The sequence below is a fragment of the Trichosurus vulpecula genome, chromosome 6, assembly GCF_011100635.1.
Source record: "Trichosurus vulpecula isolate mTriVul1 chromosome 6, mTriVul1.pri, whole genome shotgun sequence".
Lineage (NCBI taxonomy): Eukaryota > Metazoa > Chordata > Mammalia > Diprotodontia > Phalangeridae > Trichosurus > Trichosurus vulpecula.
Genome location: NC_050578.1, coordinates 202,755,335 through 202,776,825, shown reverse-complemented (window position 1 = coordinate 202,776,825; position 21,491 = coordinate 202,755,335). Strand labels below are relative to the sequence as shown.

Sequence of the window (21,491 nt, the reverse complement as noted above, 5' to 3'; positions counted from 1 at the left end):
ACATAAATGGTCAATTGTTACATCTGACTATTATTAGCCATCCTCCCCACCCTAACCCCTACCTTTTTTTTTGTACTGGCAAGCCAGATAACTAAATTTAGTAGAATCCTATATAAAGTAAGGCTCTGAGTGAAGTCCTGATGGGCTTATCTGATAAATTACTTGGGTTTTAGTAGGTAGTCCTTAGAAAACTATTTTAGCTGCTGCTTATAGGTTTTTTCTTCTTATTTCTAGTTATCCAATCTTGATCCAGAGGGCAGAATTGGACTCCTAATAAATGGGATGTTACTGGATTTGGTAAGTGGAAAACTAGGAGCTTTAGAAGGGGAAGAGAATAACCAGGGCCACTATGCCTTCCTTATATATAGTGGATGACCTATAAATGGTGGGCTGAATAGAGCAGTTTAGATCAGGGTAGATGAAATGAAGAAACGGAACTTAAGTGAAAGCTGACTAGTAAAACATTTTATAAGGCTTATACCCCTGACCCTGCAACAGTCCTTTTCAAGAGACAATAGAAGAGGAGTTATTGGAGGCCCTCAAATCATTTCAATGAATTCTGGCCCTGCGCATTTGGAAGCAGCTCCTGCCACCAAGCTCCTCTTGTCTCTAAATCTTGATTATTCAGGGCCATCATAGGCAAAACCTGACAACAGTGATCCAAAGCAACAGATAATTCCCAGCATAGGCAAATCAGGCAAAGCAAATAAACAAAACAACAACAACAAAACCCAGTGCTGAAACCTTGCAAAAGATGTTGGCTTAAATAATAGGAAGTTGACTTTGGCCTTGGGCTGAATAACAATATTTTAGCATATAATCAGAAAAAAACCCCCCTAACTTAGCACAATAAAACAGATGATAAGTGAAGGAAGACAGGTGATCAGTGAATGACAGTATCAAGGCAGGGGTGGGAACCCTGCACCCTGGAGGCCACATGTGGCCTTCTAGGGCCTTGGGTGCAGCTTTTTCACTGAATTCAAGTTTTACTAAACAAATCCTTTTGTTAAGGGGATTTATTCTGTGAAGTTTGGGTTCAGTCAAAGGGCTACACCTGAGGACCTAGAGGGCCACATGTGGCCTGGAGGCTTCAGGGTCCCCACCCCTGAATTCAAGATAATTTGGTTAACTAGTGCTTTGGAAAAGAAAATGAGTAGAGCTAGAGGCAGTGAAGTATGGTGGAAAGAAGACTGGACTTGAAGTCAAGATACCTAGATGTCAGGATGCCAAATCCATCTCTCTATCCGCTATGCCCAATGCTACCTCTCTTTTTGAGAAATGCTTGGTTGCCCCACTTACCTCTAAGGCCTGTGGTTCCTTTGGAGCCTTGAGGTCTGATAGTGTCTTCCTCAACCTGGGTCTTTCTTCTTATAATTGTTAGATATTAGTGTGGTTGACTTATTTTTGTCCTTTCCCCAATAACTGCCATCAGTTCTAAAGTTTCAGTTTCTCCTTGTAACATTTCTTTTTTTTCCCTTTGACTTTAGATTTTATCGACTTGTTTTGTTTCCTGTTCACTGTTCACAATCTTCTCATTGACCAAGGTTATGATGTATTCTTTCTCATCATGAATACTTAAATATTCAGATTAATGAATGAAACAGAAATAGAATATCAGAGGTAGAATGACCTTTGGGATCTACTACATGGCTTCTCAGAGATGGATTAGGCTTTAGAGATCATCAAATCCAATTTCTTCATTTTATGGAGGAAGAAAGTGAGTGATAGAGAGGTTAATAAATTATCAAAAGTCATACTGCCTAGAAGTGGTAGAGGTGGGATTCGAATCCAGGTTCTCTGACTGCAAATCCATCACTCATTCTCTTACATTGTCCCATCTCCTGAGTAAACTGATAGAGAGGCAAAAAGCAGTGTTCAGAGTGAGACCAAGTTCAAAAACAGAGTAGAAGAGTATGCAATCACCATACTAATCAAGGCAGCAAAAAATAGTGACCTGATTTAATGTATGGCAGCCCCATAAATGTGGGCTACGACAAGAAAGAACCAAGTGTCAAGTTGAGCCAAAGGAAAGCCAAAGATACAGGATCAAGTTAGAAACCCAGAGCTATCACTGATAACATGTTGGACGATAGAATCAGGATCCTGAAAGATCTGGATAAGTTGGTGTGTTTGTCCAAATCTAATAAGATAAAATTTGACTGGGTTAAATGTAAGGGCCCAGACTATACTGGTTCTAATTATAAATTGAATAAATAAGGCCAAGGGAGATATAGCTAGACAATGGTTTGTGTGAGGGAAAAAAATAAGTTTGGGAAATTTCATGCCATCCAAATGAGTCATATGATAGGACAGGCAATAAAATACAAGGCAGGAATGGTTTTATTATTTGTTTTATCTGCAGCACTGACATTTGCACATAGTTCAGATGTATCCAACATTTCATGACCCCATTTGGGGTTTTCTTGGCAAAGATACTGGAGTGGTTTGCCATTCCCTTCTCCAGCTCCTTTTACAGATGAGGAAACTGAGGCAAACAGGGTTAAGTGACTTGCCCAAGATCACACAGCTAGTAAGTGTCTGAGACTGGCTTTGAACCCACAAAGATGAGTCTTTCTGACTCCAAGTCCAGTGCTCTATCCACTGTGCCATCTAACTGCCCCCTAGCTTGCACATATTAAGCACTTAATTAATTTTTGTTGAATGAAGAGCCACATTAAAAATAAAAAAAGTATAATATGAACATTTATGGCAGTGAGCTAGGAAATCAGTTTATACTCCAGAGTTGCTTCCTAGGACTTTTTCATCATTTTTCATTAGGCAAACACTTGATGAGAGTGCTAAATCCCCTCCTCTCCTTGCCCCCTATCATTAACATTCTAGTCTGATTGATTCTCCAGGGGAAAATTTATCTGGGCTTTGCTTTGAGAAGGAAAGGATTGGACTTGGGAGTCAGAAAAACTCAAATCTGGCTTGTGACTCTTTTTAGCTTGTGTGACTAAAATCTCATGAGGCCTCAGTTTCCTCATCTGCAAAATGTGAAATAAATAATGCCTATATTTCCTACCTCACAGGGTTTTTGTGATGTTCAAATGAAATTATGTGCCTATGGTGTTTTGCAAAGCCTTAAACCGTGACATAAATGCCAGCTAGTGCTATTGTTACATCCTCTCTGTGACTGAAAACTGTCTTCAAATATTTGAAGCGCCACCATGTGGTAGAGGGAAAGGATTCATTCTTTGTTTCTTTACAAGGCTAACCTGGGACCAACATGTTGAAATTACAGGGATCAGTTTAAGGAGCCAATTATCTACTTGTCAGGGATATGCCAGAGGGAATTCTATTAAATTACGGGCTGGTCTAGATGGTACCTGAGGTCTCTTCCAGTCCTGGCATTCATCAATTAGTGGGAGAGACAAGAAAGCAACAAAAGTGGCAGATATGATTCCACTTGATGCTGGGTTGCTGAAAAACCAAACCAAAGCATTGCACAGTTAAGCCATTTTATCCCCTCTCAGTGGCAGATGCTATGAGGACCTGTGTTTGAATCCTTTTTAGTTCACTGGTCTTATGATACTGACCAAATCCATGCATCTTTCTAGGCTTCATTTTCTTCATCTGTAAAATGAAGGATCTGACCTTGATGGACTCAGAGGTCCTGTTCAGCTATTAATTTGTGACTTTCTGAATTTTGAACTGCTCTGGTCCTTTTTTTGATACCGACGTGAATACTCTCACCTTCATGGAAATCTGATAGATCGTTCATACTGACTTCACAAAATTGCCTCTTCATATCCACAACAATGTTGAATATAAGAAAACAGAACAGGTGTCTTAAAAATACAAGATTCCTGTAGGATATTAATTCTTCTTACATCTTCCTCCTTTGGGAAAATCTGTTTTCTTTTCCTTGGACTGCTTATGGAATTAAATTCCCTAGTAATGCATTTCCAGTTACTGTTTTCAACTAATTACAAGTAGAATGTTTTTAAGCATAAGACAAAGCATTTCTCATTATTTGATCCATTTCTTTCAATATTTCATTTTATTTCTATGTTTCTTTCAACAACTCCTAGGTATTTTCATAGGGAGCTGGAATTTTTGAAATGGGAGCAGAGCCATGCTGCTTTTTTAGTTGCTCAACTCTAGAGGCAGCATGTAGGATTTAATTCAGGGAGCCTAATCCTAACCCACAGTTAAGGACCTAAGTTGAAGGCCCAGGTTTGCTGCTTACTCTAAAGTGACTTTGGATTACTTCCTCCTTTTTATGGGCCTCCATTTCCTTATTGGTAAATATGCTCAGTGATTTCTAAGCTTCTCTCCTGTTTTAAAATTCTCTCACTCTATGATTTTAACTTGGAGTGAAAAAAGCCCTGTTTCTGCCCACACTTGATAGATTGACACAGAACATGTTTTAGAGGCAGAAGATTTTTGAAGACTGATATGGTTATATAATGGAGAAGTTCATGCCTACACTTTTTTCCCCTCTGTATCTTCAACCCCTAACACAATGTCTTCAACACAGGATGTGCCAAATAAATGTTGGGTGGATAATTGGAATAAGTCATATGATATTTTCCAATGAATTCAAATAAAAGGATTGAATGTCTCTAATTCATAGGCCTATAGGACGTTAGAGCTAGAAATGAACCTTAGAGACTATCTAATTAATTGATCCGTCAATAAGAATTTTAATGTGACTTATATTTAAAGCAAACTAGGTTTTAGAGATTCAAAGCTAAAAAGAAAAGAGTCGCTGCCTTCAGTTACATCATGAGAAGAAAAAAAAAACCATACAAACTTCTACTATACATTAAAGCCCAGAAGGGAGTGATGATTTTCCCAATATTACCCATAACTGGTGCTAGAACTCAGATCTCCTAGTCCTCTGTCTCATGCTCTGCGTGCTTCGCTCTTGGGGCTGTCTCTTCACATTTTTTTAGTACCTGCCTTACTCCTTACAAAGCATTGGAAATCATAGAACCTTGTGAAGAGAAGGATATGAATATCTTTTCTCTCCATTTCAAATATGAGGAGAAACTGAGGCCAAGTACAATGAAATGACTTTACCAGGCCCACTTAGTAAATAGCAGAGCAAAAACTGGGATGCAAGTATAGAACTCCACTGCTATTACTTTATTCTTTATAGCAGCTAGCCACCATGCTAGGAATAGAGATGGTGCTTAAATACTAATTGTCTATTTTAAGACTTATGAAAAAAATCATAGGATCATGGATTTAGAGCTTAAAAGGACCTTGGAAATTCATTTTTCAAGCATGTCTGACTCTTCATGACCCCATTTGGGGTTTCCTCGGCAAAGATACTGGAGTGATTTGCCATTTCCTTCTCCAGTTCATTTTACAGATGAAGAAACTGAGGCAAAATGGTTAATTGATTTGCCAAGGGTCACACAGTTAGTAAGTATCTGAGGCCAGATTTGAACATAATAAGATGAATCTTCCTGACTCCAGGTAGGACAGTCTATCCACTGTAGTTGCCCTGACCTTAAAGGCCATTAAATCCAACCCTCTCATATTACAGATGAGGAAATTAAAGCAGAGAGAAGGGAAATTATATAATCAGAGTCACACAAATAGAAAGCGTCTGAAGCTTAATATGAACTAAGTATGAGCCCCTCACTGTCTCACTGTTTAGGGCATTTTATTGTATCTGAGACATCTGGTTTAGTCTCTCAGAGAAGATTTCTACTCTGTAAAACAACAAGAGTGTGTGTGTGTGTGTGTGTATCGTCTGTCTCTGACCCATTTTAATTACTTCCTTTACTCTAATGAGAATTTATCATGTAATTGAAGCAGGCTCAAATTATAGACTGAAACCTAATTTTCCAGGTTACTTTTAGGTCACAATACAGATTTGATTTAAAATATTAAGCATGTAAACCATGAAGCTAGAATACAGAATGGAAATGATGTTTATTGTTTTTTTCCTTTTCTTTCCTTTTATCTTTTCTTCAGTTTTGTAAAGGATGGCTTAGAAATAGGAGGCACTCAGGCATAGGGGAAACATATTCTGAGCTATTCTGTAAAGCCTGGGGAAGATATAAGTGGGTGAAAAAGGGAAAGAAGGGCCTTTTAGGCATAGGGAAAATCACCAACAGAGGCCGAAGAACGAAGGTCACCTTGAATGGATGCTCCAGTTTGACTAGAGCGCAGAGTATGTAAAGGAGAGTAATGTGAGATAAAGCTAGGAAGATAGGACCCGCGAAATTGTAGAGGGCCTTGAATTCCAGGCGAAACAATTTGAATATTAATATAACATGCTGAAGAACATGGAGCTACTGAAGATTTCTCAGCAGGGCCATGAAATGACTAAATTGATGAATATAAGGAAGATTGCTTTTTACATAAATGTATTCTACGTGCTTTTTAAAACATCACTGTCACTTCCTAATTTTCCCTCCCCTAAATGAATACCTCTTATCAAAGAAATATGGTTTCATAAAACAAACCAGTTCTTTGACTCTATCTGAAAATGTATGCCTCATCCTGGACCTATAACTTGCCATAGATAACGAAGCATGTTTTGCTCTCAGTCTGCCAGAGTCAAAACCGATCCCTGTATTGATCAGAGTTCTGATGACATTATCGTGTAAGTGATCCTTCTGTTCAATTTGTTCTACAGTAGTTGATCGTGAATTATAAACATCCTTCCAAATTTTTCTGCATTCCTCAGTCATTTTTTATTAAACAGTCATATTCCATTGCATTCATATACCACAGGTTTTTGAGCCATTTCCTAGATGATGGGGCCATCTACTTTATTTCCATTTTTTTTCTTTTACAAAAAAGAGCTGTGATAATAACTTCTTGTATATGTAATTTCTCTCCCTTGATCTTAGACCTCTTTAGATTCTGTACCCAGTATTGGCATTGCCACAATTTAGTGTCTTTTCCTGTATAGTTCTGTGTTCTTTTTCCAGAATGGTTGGATAAATTCACAAGCTCAGTCAATAGCTCATTAGTGTGCCCATCTTCCCACACAGGCAGGCCTTCCTAAGCAAGGTTATTCAGACAGTGACTTTGGAGGATGCATTGGAAGAGGAAAAGGGTGGAAGGAAATGACTTTTAAGAGGCAATGGTCCAGGCAAGTTGGAAGTCAGGCCTTAGTTAGGGTGGAAATATGAAAAGGCTGAGATATTACAGATGACAAAGTTCACCTCCTTCACGTTTTTTCCCTTAAGGCTCTCCTAGTTCCTCTCACTATATCTGCTAGAGTGGTAATTTAAATGTTATTAAGAGAACCTTTAATCAGCCTAGGGTGACCATTTTTGTGTAAAAGGAAATGGGTAGCTGCAAGAAAAAATTCTTAAGAGTTGTCCCCAGTTCATCAGTGCCCTGCTGTGGATAATTCAGCTGGAGCCATATATAGTGTACTGAACTTGGAATTAGGGAGACACTTATCACTAGTGGAATCTCGAGGAAATCAACCTCTCTGTGCCTCAGTTTCCTCAAATGTAAAATGCAGAGGTCAGACTTGATGGCTTCTATGATGCCTTCTAGTTCTAAATTTATATGCCTATGAGACTTTAGAGCTTAACAGGACTTTCCAGAACTTGTGTTCTCCTGGCAAAATTCCAGAAACCCAGAGTCACCTTCATGCCATGATGAAAAGTTGGGAAAGAACCTTGGAGTAGGAGTGCTTACAAAAGGGATTTATTGCAGTAAGTTTCAGATTATAGCAGGAAGGGTTTCAAGGTCATTCATATCAGTAGCTGTGGTGCATGAGTGTGTGTGTGTGTGTGTGTGTGTGTGGTTTCCTGTTAGCATCAAAGGATAATTGGCATCTGTCCATGACTGTACTCTCTTGTGCCCAGTGTGCTTTCTGGGAAACTGTTTTTGACCAAAAGCAGTATTGCCCATGCCTACTGTATTGATCAATGTTCAGATTCTCCCTTGGCTAATGCATCTTGCAAGAGGCAATGGGGTGTAGTACAAAGTAACCTGGACTTTGAGTGGAGACACTTGACTTTCTACTCTGGCCTAGGACTCCAGGCAAATAGTTTAACATATGGGGAGTATCCTTTTCATCATTTTTAAATGGGGATGATGATGATGTGGGATCAATCTTTGACGATTATTGTGTGGAAAGCATTCGGTAAAGCTTAAAGCAGTATATTAATGTGTGTTATTCTTCATGTAGCTGCCAAAATACTCATAAAACACTGGCCTGATCTTGTCACTCTCCTGTACAAAGGTCTTTAGTTCCCTTGTGCTGATTGGTTAATATGCTTATTGGTTAATATACTTATTAATAACATACTTATTAGCATGGCATTCAAGGTCATCCATGATCTACCTCCATCTACTTTTTTAGTCTGATTTTACTCTATTCACTTTTGAAAAAATTAAATTTTAAAGTTTTATTGATGAGTTTTGTTTTACATTGCAAACATTTGCAGATGACTACTATGTCTGGAGAGGGCTCTTGTAACAAAGTAAAGCAGTTAATTAATATCTTAAAATGCATGCAATGTCTCACAACTGTAGCACCCCCCTATTTAAAAATAAACTGAGCAGAAATATATTTTCTATCCCTTTCACACACACTCCAATTAAAAAAGAAAGTAAAAATAAATTTCTTGTAAAAATAGGCATAATCAGACAAAAAATCCCCCAATGTCTCTACACAAAAATGTGGATGTCTCATTCTATGCCCTAAATCTATTATTTTTCTCTAATGCATAACATATTTGGATAGCATTGGTCCTTTTGGACCAATGTATAGCCTTGGTTCTCTCAGAGCATGAGGGCATTGTTTTGATCATAAGTAGTTTTTACAGCTTTCAAAGTTGTTTGCTTTTAAAGTGTTGTTGTATAAATTGTTCTCCTGGTTCTGCTTACTTGATTGTAGATCAGTTCATATAAGTCTTTCTGTGTCTTTTTTGAAATTATTTATTTTTTATTTCTTAAAGCACAGTAGTATTCAATCACACCCCTATACCGCACCTTATACAGCCATTCTTCAATCAATAGAAATCCATTTATTTTCCATGTTTTTTGCCACCAAAAAAAGAAGTGCTGTAAATATTTTTTGATATGAAACACCTTTTCCTCTTTATTTAATCTCTTTTGAAGCAGCTGCATGGCATAGTGGATAGAGCACTGGGCGTAGAGTATGGAAGATATAACTTCAAATCCAGCTTCAGATGCTAGCTGTGTGATCCTAACAAGTCACTTAATCCCTGTCTTCCTCAGTTTCCTCAGCTGCAAAATAAGTATAATTAATAGCACCTACCTCCCAGGGTTGTTGTGAGGATCAAATGAGATCACATTTATAAAGCACTTAATACAGTGCCTGGAACATAGTAGGTGCTCTCTCACTCCCCTTCTCTCTTTTCCTCTCTTTCTTCCTTCTCCAAGTGTCTGTGATGGGATATTTCTCTCTGTTCTCAAGTAAAAGGCTTTGCAAATGGTTGCACAGGGCCTTACCCAATAGATGTTGGTGAACTGAATGGAATGGAATTGAAAGTATGCCACATCCTAACCTTTATCTTTTTTCTTCTCTTCCAGGATCAGAAGCAATGGTGGTCAGGGGTTGTCGGGAGGACGATGCTGAGGACTGCTTTTTTGGTTAATGTTGCATAAAAAGCACAAAGTGTCTCTCGGTGCTGTGCAGACTATTAGGACCTTTCTTTCACCAACATTACAGGAAACATGTCCAAAAAGAGCCGCAACAAGGGCGAAAAGCCTGAAATGGAAATAGAAGCGGTGCAGGCGGCCAATGAAGAGCTTCGGGCTAAGCTGACCAACATTCAGATAGAATTTCAACAAGAGAAGAGTAAGGTACGAATGGTACTTAAACATTTGGGTTTCAAGGGGAAAAAATTCCTTATTGATATTTAAATAGCCAATGGAAAATTCTGGAGTAGACTTGCTGTAGCAACTAGAATAGAGGACTTTGGGTCTAGATCCTAGAGGTCATTTGCCCAAACCCTTCATTTTGGAGAAGTAACTGAGGCCCAGAGAGACTAAAGTGATTTGCCCCAAGGTCCATAGTAGCCATGTTAGAATTTGTGAAAGGCAATGTAGTACAATGTATTTTGGAGTCAGAAAATCAGGGTTTGAATCTCAAATCTCCCACTTATTACCTGGATAGTCTTGAGCAAATAACTTCTGTGGGCCTCACTCATCCACCCTGGAAAGAGATTGGTTTTGACTAGATGGCCTCTAAAGTTCATTGTAGTTCTAAATCTGTGGCCATATGAACTTAGGTCTCATGATTTCAGATTGAGCAATCTTTTCCCTGGACCATACTGTCTTTCCTATTCTCTCTTTTTTTTGTCCTATTCTGCTTGTACTCAACACCACATTATTCTAGGTCTATTCTATCCCTCTCAAGCTCAAACCGTAATCAGTTCTGTTGGATACTCTCTAGGATGAGTGAACGCAAATCAAACAAATATCAAAACTAAAGATTTTTGGTGACCCATTATTAACACATGGACATTTTCTTTGAATGAAAGATAGTGGCATTTCATTCTCTAGCCAGGTTCAGGTTTCGAATGTAGCTCAGGGAAACCACTTTGTGAAATGCTTAGTTCAAACCTGACCTTGTGGGAGAATGCTAATTTCCAGTGAATTTAATAGACATGTTTATTAACCCGTAATAAAAACACAAGTATCACTTTTATAACCACCTCTTATAGTTTATTCATCATCCTCTTGTCTATTAACACCTTAAAACTTTCTTAATACCTGGTTGGTCTGACTCATAATATTTTATTGTTTGTTAATATAAAACTCAGACTGCCACGTTTGATTGGTGACTTCATAAACACAAGGCAATGGCGATCACTTTATTACCAGTTCCTTGGATGAATTTTCTTGCACCAAAGAATGAATGTAGTTAAATATTTTATCTGTATTTAAAATGGCTTAGGGGTACATCATGAAAGTTAATGGATTTTGCAAGCAGTAGCCTTCTGTTTTTATACAAATATAAATTCAAATATATTAGGAGAGAAGGAGGCTTTCAGGTATATATTGCAGTTTATGGTGTGTTTATATATGATGGTAGACAGTCATATTATGCAGTAAAAAGAAAAAAAAAATCAAGGCTCAGTGATTTCATCACTATGGATCTGCCCTCAGCTTATGCAGATCCTTAGTTTTAATGTATCACCATGGACAGAAAAATTTATCGTTACATAGGCACTCCTCTTTTGCTGTGCTGCTGAATCCATTAAGGGTTATTCTTGGACAACAGACATAAAATTTGAATATCCCTGGGCCATGTTCAAAGCCCTTCAAGTTTGATAGAGTTTATTGGAGTTTGAAAGTAATTTAGGGCTACTTCTATGTCATAAAAAAGGCTTCAGATCAGGATGTTAACAAAAGAATACAAAGAAAATTATTCTGATAACAATCATCTGGGTTTACTAAACATTTTAGTAAAGTTTTTTTCCCATATCTGAACTCTATGAGATAGGTATTAGAAATCTAATATTTATTTTATAGAAGAGGATCCTAACTGAAGTTTAGGGAATTGAAGTTACATACAAAGGTCTCATGGGAAGTAAGCATAAGAGTTGGGATAAGTCGTCCGACTGTTAATTCAATGTTTTTTGTACCAAACTATGCTCCACTTTGTACTATGCCATACTTCAGAGGTACTATAGAAATACTACCTCTGCTGGTTTGGTAGAATTTGCCATAAAATAATAAGGTGTTTCAGTTAGAAAACTATGAAGTAGTAATGTATGTTCTATTCAACTGATCTACCTGGTGTTTCCCATTGATAGCTTACTAATTTTCTTCTAGGCCATTTTCATTTTATAAGGTGCAGAGAGATAATTTAAGTATTGTTTCACTCCCCAAAGAAACCAAAATCTTGAATTTCATGTTTAAATAAATCATAAAAGAAAATTGCCAGGAAGTATTGAAGCCAGAGGGCATGGAACAGATAGTCATGTTAACAAGTCACTACCAAAGAGAAACTGCAAATAGAACACTCCCAGAGATGTTATTACAATGCTTCAAGGTTGAATACGTATATTGTAAGAAGCTAAGAACAGACTATGCTAGAGAGAGTCACATAGAGCTAGGATTTGAAACAAGATCTTCTAACTCCAGAGCCAGTGGGTTTTACTTAAATAAATTTTTGAACATTTTATTCATATCTTTTGTTTTTATATTCCATCTCCTACCCAGTGAGCCTTCCCTATAACAGAGTATAATAAAATAGAGAGAAAAAAGGAGTTCAGAAAAACTAACCAACACATCAACCAAATCTGACTGTATATCCTATGTTCTATAGCTACAGTTCCCTTCTTAACCTCCCCTCATCCCCACAAATCAATGAAGGATATACATTTTTCATCTCTAAACTTGGCACCTATAATTACATAATATTCAGTTGTGAGTTTTGGGGTTCTTTCCCTTTCCATTCTTATAGTGATTATATTGTTTTACTGGTTTTGCTTATTTCACTCTGTGTAAGTTTATAAGTGTTTATATATTTCTTTGTATTCATCATATTCATAATTTCTTATAATAAAATAATATTCCATTGTAGTCATGTATCACAGTTTATTAGCCATTCTCAATGACCATTTCTTTTGTTTTGTGACCACAGAGAGGGCTACTATGAATATTTTTCTTTATATTGGATCCGTTTTCTTATCTTTGACTTCCTTGGGATATAGGACTAGCATTAGGATATATTGGTCTGTGGGTATAGACATTTTAGTCACTGTATTACTAGAGTTCCAAATTATTTTCTAGATATTTTGGACTATACAATTCCACTAGAAGTATATTAGTATGCTTGTCTTGCTGCATTCTCTCCTATGTGTGTTCCTTTTTAAACTGTTTTATTGACCCTTTTAATTTTATACCACTGCTATGTAAGTGATATGTTTAATATTTCTGACTTCCTATATTTATTTATTATTTTTGTGCCCTAATGTGTGGCCAATTTTTGTAAAGGTGCCAGGAAGTCAATAAAACTGTAAAAACTCCTTAAGATTCCTGTTCACTAATTGCCAAAAGTTGATTGTGTGGTTTTTCCTCCAATATCTTGTTCAGATCTTTTAGTTCCTCCATTTTTATCATTCTTTTAGACTCGTTCAAGTTTGAAAGAGGCAAATTTAATTCCCTAGCAGTTATGGTCTTATTATGTTAATTCTCCTGTTAGCTTTTATGTGAAGTAGCTACTATGCTATTTGGTATGTATTTAGTAAAATTTGATATTATTTCATTATCTGTGGTGTTTTTAAGTAGTAGTTTCCATATTTGTTTCTTCTAAGCAAATTTAATTCTAGTGTGACCTTGTCTGAGATTCTTAATTACCATTCTTACTTATTTAGATTCAGCTGGGGCATAAATAAATTCTACTCCAACTCCTCATGCTAACTATAACATTTTCTCTTAAGTGTTTTCTTTGTGTACCACATCTTTTTGAATTTTGCTTTCTAATCCATTCTGATGCCCTTTTCCTTTTATGAACAAAGGTAATCCAATTAACATTTCATTTATATTAAATTATGTCATAATATGCTTATGTTTCACCTTCTCCCATCAAAGAACAACAACCCCCCCCAAATGAATGGAGTAGAATAAAACCAGCACTAGGCACCTATAGTTTTTATATAGCTTGGAACAATCCAACCCCAACTTTCTTTGCTTTCTTTCATTGCCCAAACCCAAATCACCAACACTTTTCTTATTGTCCCCTTTCCTCATCAACCTCCAGGAACCGTAGTTTATATTGGTTGTGGATCTCCTCCCAAAATCTATCCTTCCTCCCCTCCATGTCCCAGGTCAATTACTAACTAATTTATTGCATTCCAAACACTTCAATCTTTATATTTAAATCTTATCTTGCCCAGCCCAGATAAATATGAAGTTCATGAGCACTCCATTTCTTTTATGGCTGCTTCTAAATTTGAATATCTCCTGTGGCACTTAAGTTAGAAGGAAAACTAAGTTCCATCTTCATTCTCTTTCCTTTCCCCCTAACTTTTTCAATACTCAAGCTCATAGTTTGCCTCCCTTCATTCCCTTACTGATTCTTCGAGACAGTGGGATAGTGGTATGTTCTCCTGCTTAGAAAAGCAACGACATTTGAATAAGTTGAAAGGGCCAAGTAATAATCAAGAAAATATGATTTGCCTACAATATTTGTTTTTGAAAGACTGACCAGTTCAGGTTTTCTCCATAGGGATATTTGGATGTCATTAATTCCATGAACAGTCCACTTTTATCTTCATCTAGCACTTTCAGCTTTGTAGAAAAAGCTGTTTCTTGGTTTAAGACATTTTCCTTCACTTGCACTGCCTGTATTTCCTTATTATGTGATCCAGCTATTTTGAACACGCACACACACACACACACACACACACACACACACACACTCTTTTCCTTTGTCTTGGCAGTTCTGTAGTTTACCAATCACATTTCTTGTTATCTTATACTTAAGGTTTTGCTTTACCCATAAAGCTGACAAAGACTTGTCAGCTCTTTGTCTTCTGATTTCAGTTCTTCTTGGCAATTTAATTTTATGATCTCTTGAAATAAGATAGTCAAGATTTTTCTTTTATTTTGCCTTTTGGAGCTCAGTGATTATTCAGTTATCTCTCTGCACCTTTTTTCCCAGATAATTTGCTTTTGATAGTAGATTTTTTGCCTATTTTTATTTTTCTTTCTTTGTATTCTCTTTCTATATTTCTTATTGAATTAACAAATTTATTAGTTATTTTTCCTACTCCTTTTCCCCTAGGGCATCCATTGATGTAGCATCTGTTTCATTCTGTTTTCTAGAATCTATTTCATTCTATTTTTTTTCCTTTTGAGGCTTATTTTATCATGCTTTAATTTTTCTTTTTATTGCTTCACTTACAAAATTAGACATTTCAGTCAATCTGAGCTTTATTATGGCCAATCTAGTCTCCTTTTTTGGATTTGAATTGTAATTTTTGCTGAATTATACTCTTGCAATTTTATCCTACCGTTTTCTTTATCCTTAGCATTAGGAGATTTTATTTGCTTGCTAATTTTCTTCATTTCTCTCCAGTTCCCTCTCTACCTTATAAGGGAAGCTTAACTCCTATATTTGCTTCCTTCAAAGGGGTAGAAGACCCCTTCAATCACCAACCACAGGGAGGTTCTGCTAGGGCTGGCTCTTGATGACTCTTAATGTTTATCTATTCCATATTCTAGTAGTTCCAAACTCACTCAATTTGGAGTCAGGGAGATCTAGATTCAAATCCCACTTCTGAGACTTGCTAACTTTGTGACACTGAACAAGTCACTGAAATTTTCTCCACCTCAGTGTCCTCATCTGTGAAATTGGGGGTTGGACTCCATGAACTCTAACATCTGTTCTAGCTCTATATTTATGATCCTTGGATTCTCTTGACACTGAACTTGATCTTGTCTTGATCTGTTACCATGCTGAGCCCAAATCACAAGGCCCAGGTTTTGAACACCAGTCACAGAGCTCATATAAATACTTGGGAGCAAGAATAATCTTCTGGTGTTTTGTTTTCTTTCCCATATGCTGCTAGTTCTATCTCTTGATTCTGAAGCCCCTGAAACTACCATCATGCATAGCTTGTGGCAAAAAGTATGCAGCAGGATCTGGTGGAAGGGGAAGATTGTCTTATAAGAATTTATTTTCCTTCTACTATTTTGTCATTATTTTATTTCATTTAATCAATTTCTTCCTTTGAGGGTGGTTAAGAGCCGGGTTTAGAAAAAAAAAAACTTTCTCTCTCCCATCTTTCCAGTATACATTGTAGCACTGCCTCTTTGATCATACTAATGTGTTATAAGATATGAGTAAAAATAGTTGGTTAGTCAACAGTCATGTTTCAGACTATTTGTATAAAGAAGCAGTGATACAAGAAAAAGGTAGTTTTCATAGCTAGATTTAAATGTGGAAGACCCTTAAGAGGCCATTTTTATAAGTCTTCCTTTTTTCAGGTGAGGAAATTGATTCTAAGAGAGGGTATATGACTTGCTGAGGATTATACCCTAAGTGGTAAATAGCAGATCCAGGATTCAAATCTAAGTTTGTTTGCCTGTAGATGCTAGACTTAACACACATTCCCCCGCATTTCTGTCTTTTATGTATACAAAGTAATGAGAAACCTTGCTATATTATTACGTCATAATGGTGTTGTAGATTTAGATCTGAAAGAGACTTTAGGGGCCACTGAGTCCAACTCCCTTATTTTACGTTTGCAGAAATTTGAAGCAAAAAGAGTTTAAACCACTTGCCTGGGTCACAAAGCTGATAAATATCAGAGGCAGGATCTGAACCCAAGTATTCCCAACTCCAAGTCCGGTGCTCTATGCCAGCCTCTTACTTACCTTCCTTAATGCCATCTCTGAGTGACATTATTCCTCTGATAAAACATTTTCCCATTAAAAAATTTACTTCATATTCACTGATTAGTTTAATCAACTTGATGCATACATGGCCACTGCTGACAGTCCGGGCTTTGAGACAAATCATCCACACCAGGGGTGGGGAACTTGTGGCCTTGAGGGCACATGTGGGCCTCTAGGCCTTCAAGTGTGGCCCTCTGACTGAATCCAAACTTCATAGAACAAATCCCCTTAATAAAAGGATTTGTTTTGTAAAACTTGGACTCAGTCAAAAGGCAGTACCCAAGGACCTAGAAGGCCATGAGGCTGTAGATTCCCTACCCCTGATCCATACTATTTAGGGACTGATTTTTATGGTGTTAATCTAACAATGAATTTACATATTCCTCTTTTGTCTCAAGATTTTCTACTATTGTCCAATATATTTTCCTAACTAATGAGGACATGAAACAAGTTTGGATTTTAGCTGTAATTCATATAATAGGCATAAGACTGAGATTTGGAAAGGAAGGTTAGAGATAATCTAGTTTAATTCCATTATTTTATGGGCTAGGGAACTGAGGTTCAGGAAAATAAATGATTTTTTTTCCAAAATCCTATAGGTTCTAAGTAATAGTCCTGCGATTTCAACCCAGGTTTTTTATTTCATATCAAGTATGAGACAAGCAATTGAGGCAAGCAATCCTATATTCCCCTTTACCCCCTGAATGGTTTTATTTAATAGTTTGCAATGCACTGAAAGGATTTATTTCAACTCCAGGTGACACTGTCACAATCTTGATATAAAATTTACTTAACATGTCATTGTGCAATAAACAGAAAAAGCCATTTGGAAACAAACAAGAATACTTTACCTTCATGGGCCATATACTTTATGACTGCCAAGAAGGATCCTTTGAAATAATAAAAAAAGAATTTAAGTGTGTGCCAAACATTATTCGTGTTTCATAATTCTTGAGTTATGAAGGTATTCTGTCAATTTTTTTTACTGTATATATTTTTAACTGTATACATTTTATTTAATATTTTAGTTTTCAACATTGATTTCCACAAGATTTTGAGTTACAAATTTTCTCCCCATTTCTACCTTCCCCCCTTTCCAAGATGGCATATATTCTGATTGTCTCATTCCCCAGTCAGCCCTCCCTTCTGTCTCCCCACTCCCCCCCCCCATCCCCTTTCCCCTTACTCTCTTGTAGGGCAGGATAGATTTCTACGCCCCATTCCCTATGTATCTTATTTCCCAGATACATGCAAAAAACTTTTAAAACTTTTTTTAAGCATCTGCTTTTAAAACTTGTAAAGGTATTCTATTAACATTTTTCTGTAAATGTTTACTTGGTCCTTTGACAAGAGAAAGTTATTAAAGGTTTTTTTTGGCCCCAATTTGCAAAGGACACTTAGAAATAATGGCTATTAAGCTATTAGTTACATTTTCTACCATTGGACCTCTTATAGCTTTTTGTTTTACACTCCTTCAGTGAACTTGCCGTGCAATATTGTGGATTCTGGTCAATGTGTACTTGCCATGTCTTCTTTACTAGATTGACTGTCACATGAAGGCAGCATTTGTGTCTTATTTGTACTTGGTACAAATAAGTACTTGGTACTAGGATCTGGTACATCTCTGTATTTTGACTCTTGCAGTCATCTATTCAAGGGAGGGAGGAGATTCTAAGTAAGTCTGGTGAGTCTGTGACATGCAAAGGGATGAATGTGAGAAAAGTAGAGGTAGAATAGCCATTTATCATCAATATCATCTTTATCTCAAACATGAAATCTAGCCATAAAAATCAAAAACTTGTGGAATAAGGATGAATTACATACAATCCATGTCAACTTGTCTACTGTTTGAGTCATCCTTAAGATGTTTTCAGTGAGTGTCCCCAGGAGGAGCCTATACCCCAATATTTTGGTTGCATAAATCAATCATTTCATTAGTCGACAAAGTGGTTCACTGAATATTAAGCAAAAATAAAAGAATAATAGCAAGATATCAAGTTGTTTTTGGGATTGTTTCAATCTGATCTACATCAAAAACAAAGATGAGACAATTGAAATACCATCAATAGTCAATCAATGAGCAAGCGTTTATTAAGCACCTTCCATGTTCCAGGCACTGTGCTGAACTCTTGTGATACAAAGAATAAAAGCAAAATAGTCCTGTCCTAAAGGAGTTAACGTCTTTTGCAAGAGAGCGCATGACCATATAGGTGGAAGTGGAATATTGTGTATGGGGAACAGAAAGAAGGCCAGTTTGGCTGGACGTGTGTGTGTGTGTGTGTGTGTGTGTGTGTGTATCTAATAATAATAGTTGACATTTATTGAGTTCTTTAATGTTTGCAAAGCACTTTATGTACTTTATAACATTTAGCCTCACACAAATCCTGGGAAGTAGGTACTATAGGTATTGTTATCATTCCCCCACGTAGATAAGGGAACAGGCTCAGAGAGTTGAAATTATGTGCTCCTAGTGAAACAACTAATAAGTACCAGAAGTGAGATTCAAACACGATTCTTCCTGCTTCCAAGTCCAAGATGCTATCCTCTATGCCACCTCCCATCTCAATGTTCTTTTCAGCAGATTATTATAATGCCCCTCATCTTTGGAAGATGAGGGGGAGAGAAAGACACAGAGAGAAAAGAGACAGAGAGACAGAGAAGGCAAGACAAATAGAGATAGAGAAAGTGACAGAGATACAGCTAGAGGTCATTGTCATCTGTGGCCCATTATTTTCATCTGTGGCTCATTATTGAATAGTTGGGCTCATATAGACCCTGTTTCAATCTTGAAGGTTTAGAACTACTGTAGAGGTCCCTGGAGAGGGTGGACCTCATCAAAACAGGACGCACAATTAAATCTCTATGGACTCAGTGATAAATCCCTTCGTAATGCTTTGTTGTATGTGATAAGCCTATTTTTTGTACCTGCAAAGTAACTAAAGACACACCCTTAGACAAGTCATTTCACCTCTATATTGGTAGGGAGAGAGTCTCGACACGACTCTGGTACTAAGCTCTGTACCTCTCTTCCCCCCACCAATATAAAGGTGAAATGACTTGTCCAAGAGTTGTCTAAGGGTACACAACTAGTATGTAGCAGGGCTTGGATTCCAACAAGCTCCTCTGACTTTAAATCCAGTGTTGTAAACCATAAGAGGGAAGGGTGCTAGAGTGCACAGAATTAATAGATGGCAGAGAAGGATAGGGACTGGGGAAAGCTAGAACTGAGTTTATTATGGAGGAGAGGAAAATGTGGGGAGGAAGGGAGTGATGGCTAATCAAATCAGTCCATGCAACATTCTCCTCTATGGTCCTTGGAGTTTCACTCTTCATGGGTCTTCAAGCCAGGTAGCGGAAAGCCCACCGTAACCTGGTGGGAAGACACCTGCAAGAGGCCGGATAGCCAGTGAACCCTGGGGCTAGGGTCTGGAAGAGGGAGGCACTGGCAATAGGTCCAGAAGGAGAACTAACCCCCAGAATGTCAGCATTTGAGAGGCAGCCCTGGCAACTCCATTCTTGTTTTGACATTGCTGATTTCACTCTTCATTGAACTCTTAAAATACTTAGATTCTAATATGTACTACAGACCCATATGGGCACTTGAGCATCAATTGCCCATCAAAGTTTTCTGAGTATTTAGTGTACAGGCAGATTGTAAGTTCCTTAAGGGCCTGATTGTGCCTTCTACTTACTCTGTATTCCCCTAATACCTAAGTTAAGTGTTTAAAATGGAATTGATTTATAGCTTTAGGAAAGCTTATTTTTGGTGTACTTTTGGGCTTTAAGAAACTTTGAAACCATCCAGTCCATTTTGTCTTAAGTAACACCAATACAATCTGTTCAAAACAGGAAAATCGTCATTTGGAGTTATGGGGTATATCTATAATGCCAGTTTAAATTTTTAACTGAATTGGCTTATTTAAAAACAGAGAAAAAATTAACTCACCCAGTTGCTTTGGAGTCATGAAAACCTCATTTTGTTGAAATCTATTTTCTGCATTGATAATGATCATGAAGTCACATTATATGTCTGCCTGTGGCATCTTTTGTCTGGTAATGTTGTAATTGCCTTCTCCCAGCATGTGTTTGTAATGATAATTCCATTTGGAAAACATGATCCTCAGCAGGAAGATACATTAAAAGACAGAAAGGAAAGTAAATAGTGAAATCAAATATTTGTGGAAAGAACCCTTGTTCTGTAGTCAGAAGATTTAGGTTTAAATTCTGGCATTGCCCCTTACTACCAGTGCAAATCAGGACAGGGACTCTGTACTACAAGGGGCAAGTCATTTAAACTTCTCTCTTCTGTAGAAAAAAGGAAGTTGGGATAGATCTCAGATTTTTAATTTGGGACCCATGGACCCCCAAGAGGTCTGTGGATGGATTTCAAAGGGTCAATGAATTGGTATGGGGAAAAAATACGCCTTTATTTTCACTAACCTCTAACTGAAGTTTACATTCCCTTCCATTATTTAAAAATCGTAAATTTATAATTCCATTAGAAAAATACTCGCCAATTCTGAGGAGCCTATAACACAAAAAAGATGAAGAACCCCTGGACTATATGATTGCTAAAGTCTCTTCCAACTCAAAGTCCTGTGAAAATGTATTAAGCAACTCTATTACTAAGTGCTCTGTCCTTGGCGCTGAAAGATTTGTAACTATGACTTTGCAAGATAACGTTTTTGCCCTCAAAGGGCTTATAGTCTAGTGGGGAGATAAGCTATGAAAATCGCATACAATATAAAAGATAAGTGCATAGAAAAGGTACAAACAAATGTAAGAATTCTTAGGAAGCAAAGGTAATTCAGTAGCTCAGGGAAAGCTTAATAAGTCAAATTTTATGGAATCTTAGGGTTGGAAGGAAGTTTTCTTCTTTTACTCAGGTATATATAAAATTTGGCCCCATGGCTTGCCAAAGTCAGTCTCGTCCTATTCAATGACTCGTATTTGTAAGCATGTAAACACACCCACATTTTACTCATTTAAAGACCCTCTCTTGGTCCTAACATCCCCTCAAGCTGATATATTATCTATCCTCTTTCACAGCCAAAATCCTGGACAAAAACTGTCCATATTAACCCCCTTCCACTTCTCACTTTTAAACCCCTAGAATTCTGGTGCTGAACCTCATTACTCATTTAAAATGGATCCTTTACAAAGTTACTAATGATTTC

At 37.2% G+C, this 21,491-nt stretch overlaps 1 protein-coding gene across 2 annotated transcripts in view; it reads left to right on the top strand.

Moving 5' to 3' along the window:
* The window catches only part of JAKMIP1 (janus kinase and microtubule interacting protein 1), a 214,917-nt gene that overhangs the window by 128,359 nt on the left and 65,067 nt on the right, over positions 1 to 21,491 (top strand). The window contains exons 3-4 of one of the 2 annotated variants that reach the window (XM_036764632.1): positions 235 to 297; positions 9,490 to 9,762. In XM_036764632.1, coding sequence (XP_036620527.1) covers positions 9,634 to 9,762 — 129 coding nt within the window. In that variant the 5' untranslated portion in view covers positions 235 to 297; positions 9,490 to 9,633. The remainder of the gene's footprint in view (positions 1 to 234; positions 298 to 9,489; positions 9,763 to 21,491) is intronic. The other variant, XM_036764633.1, reaches the window with a different exon arrangement.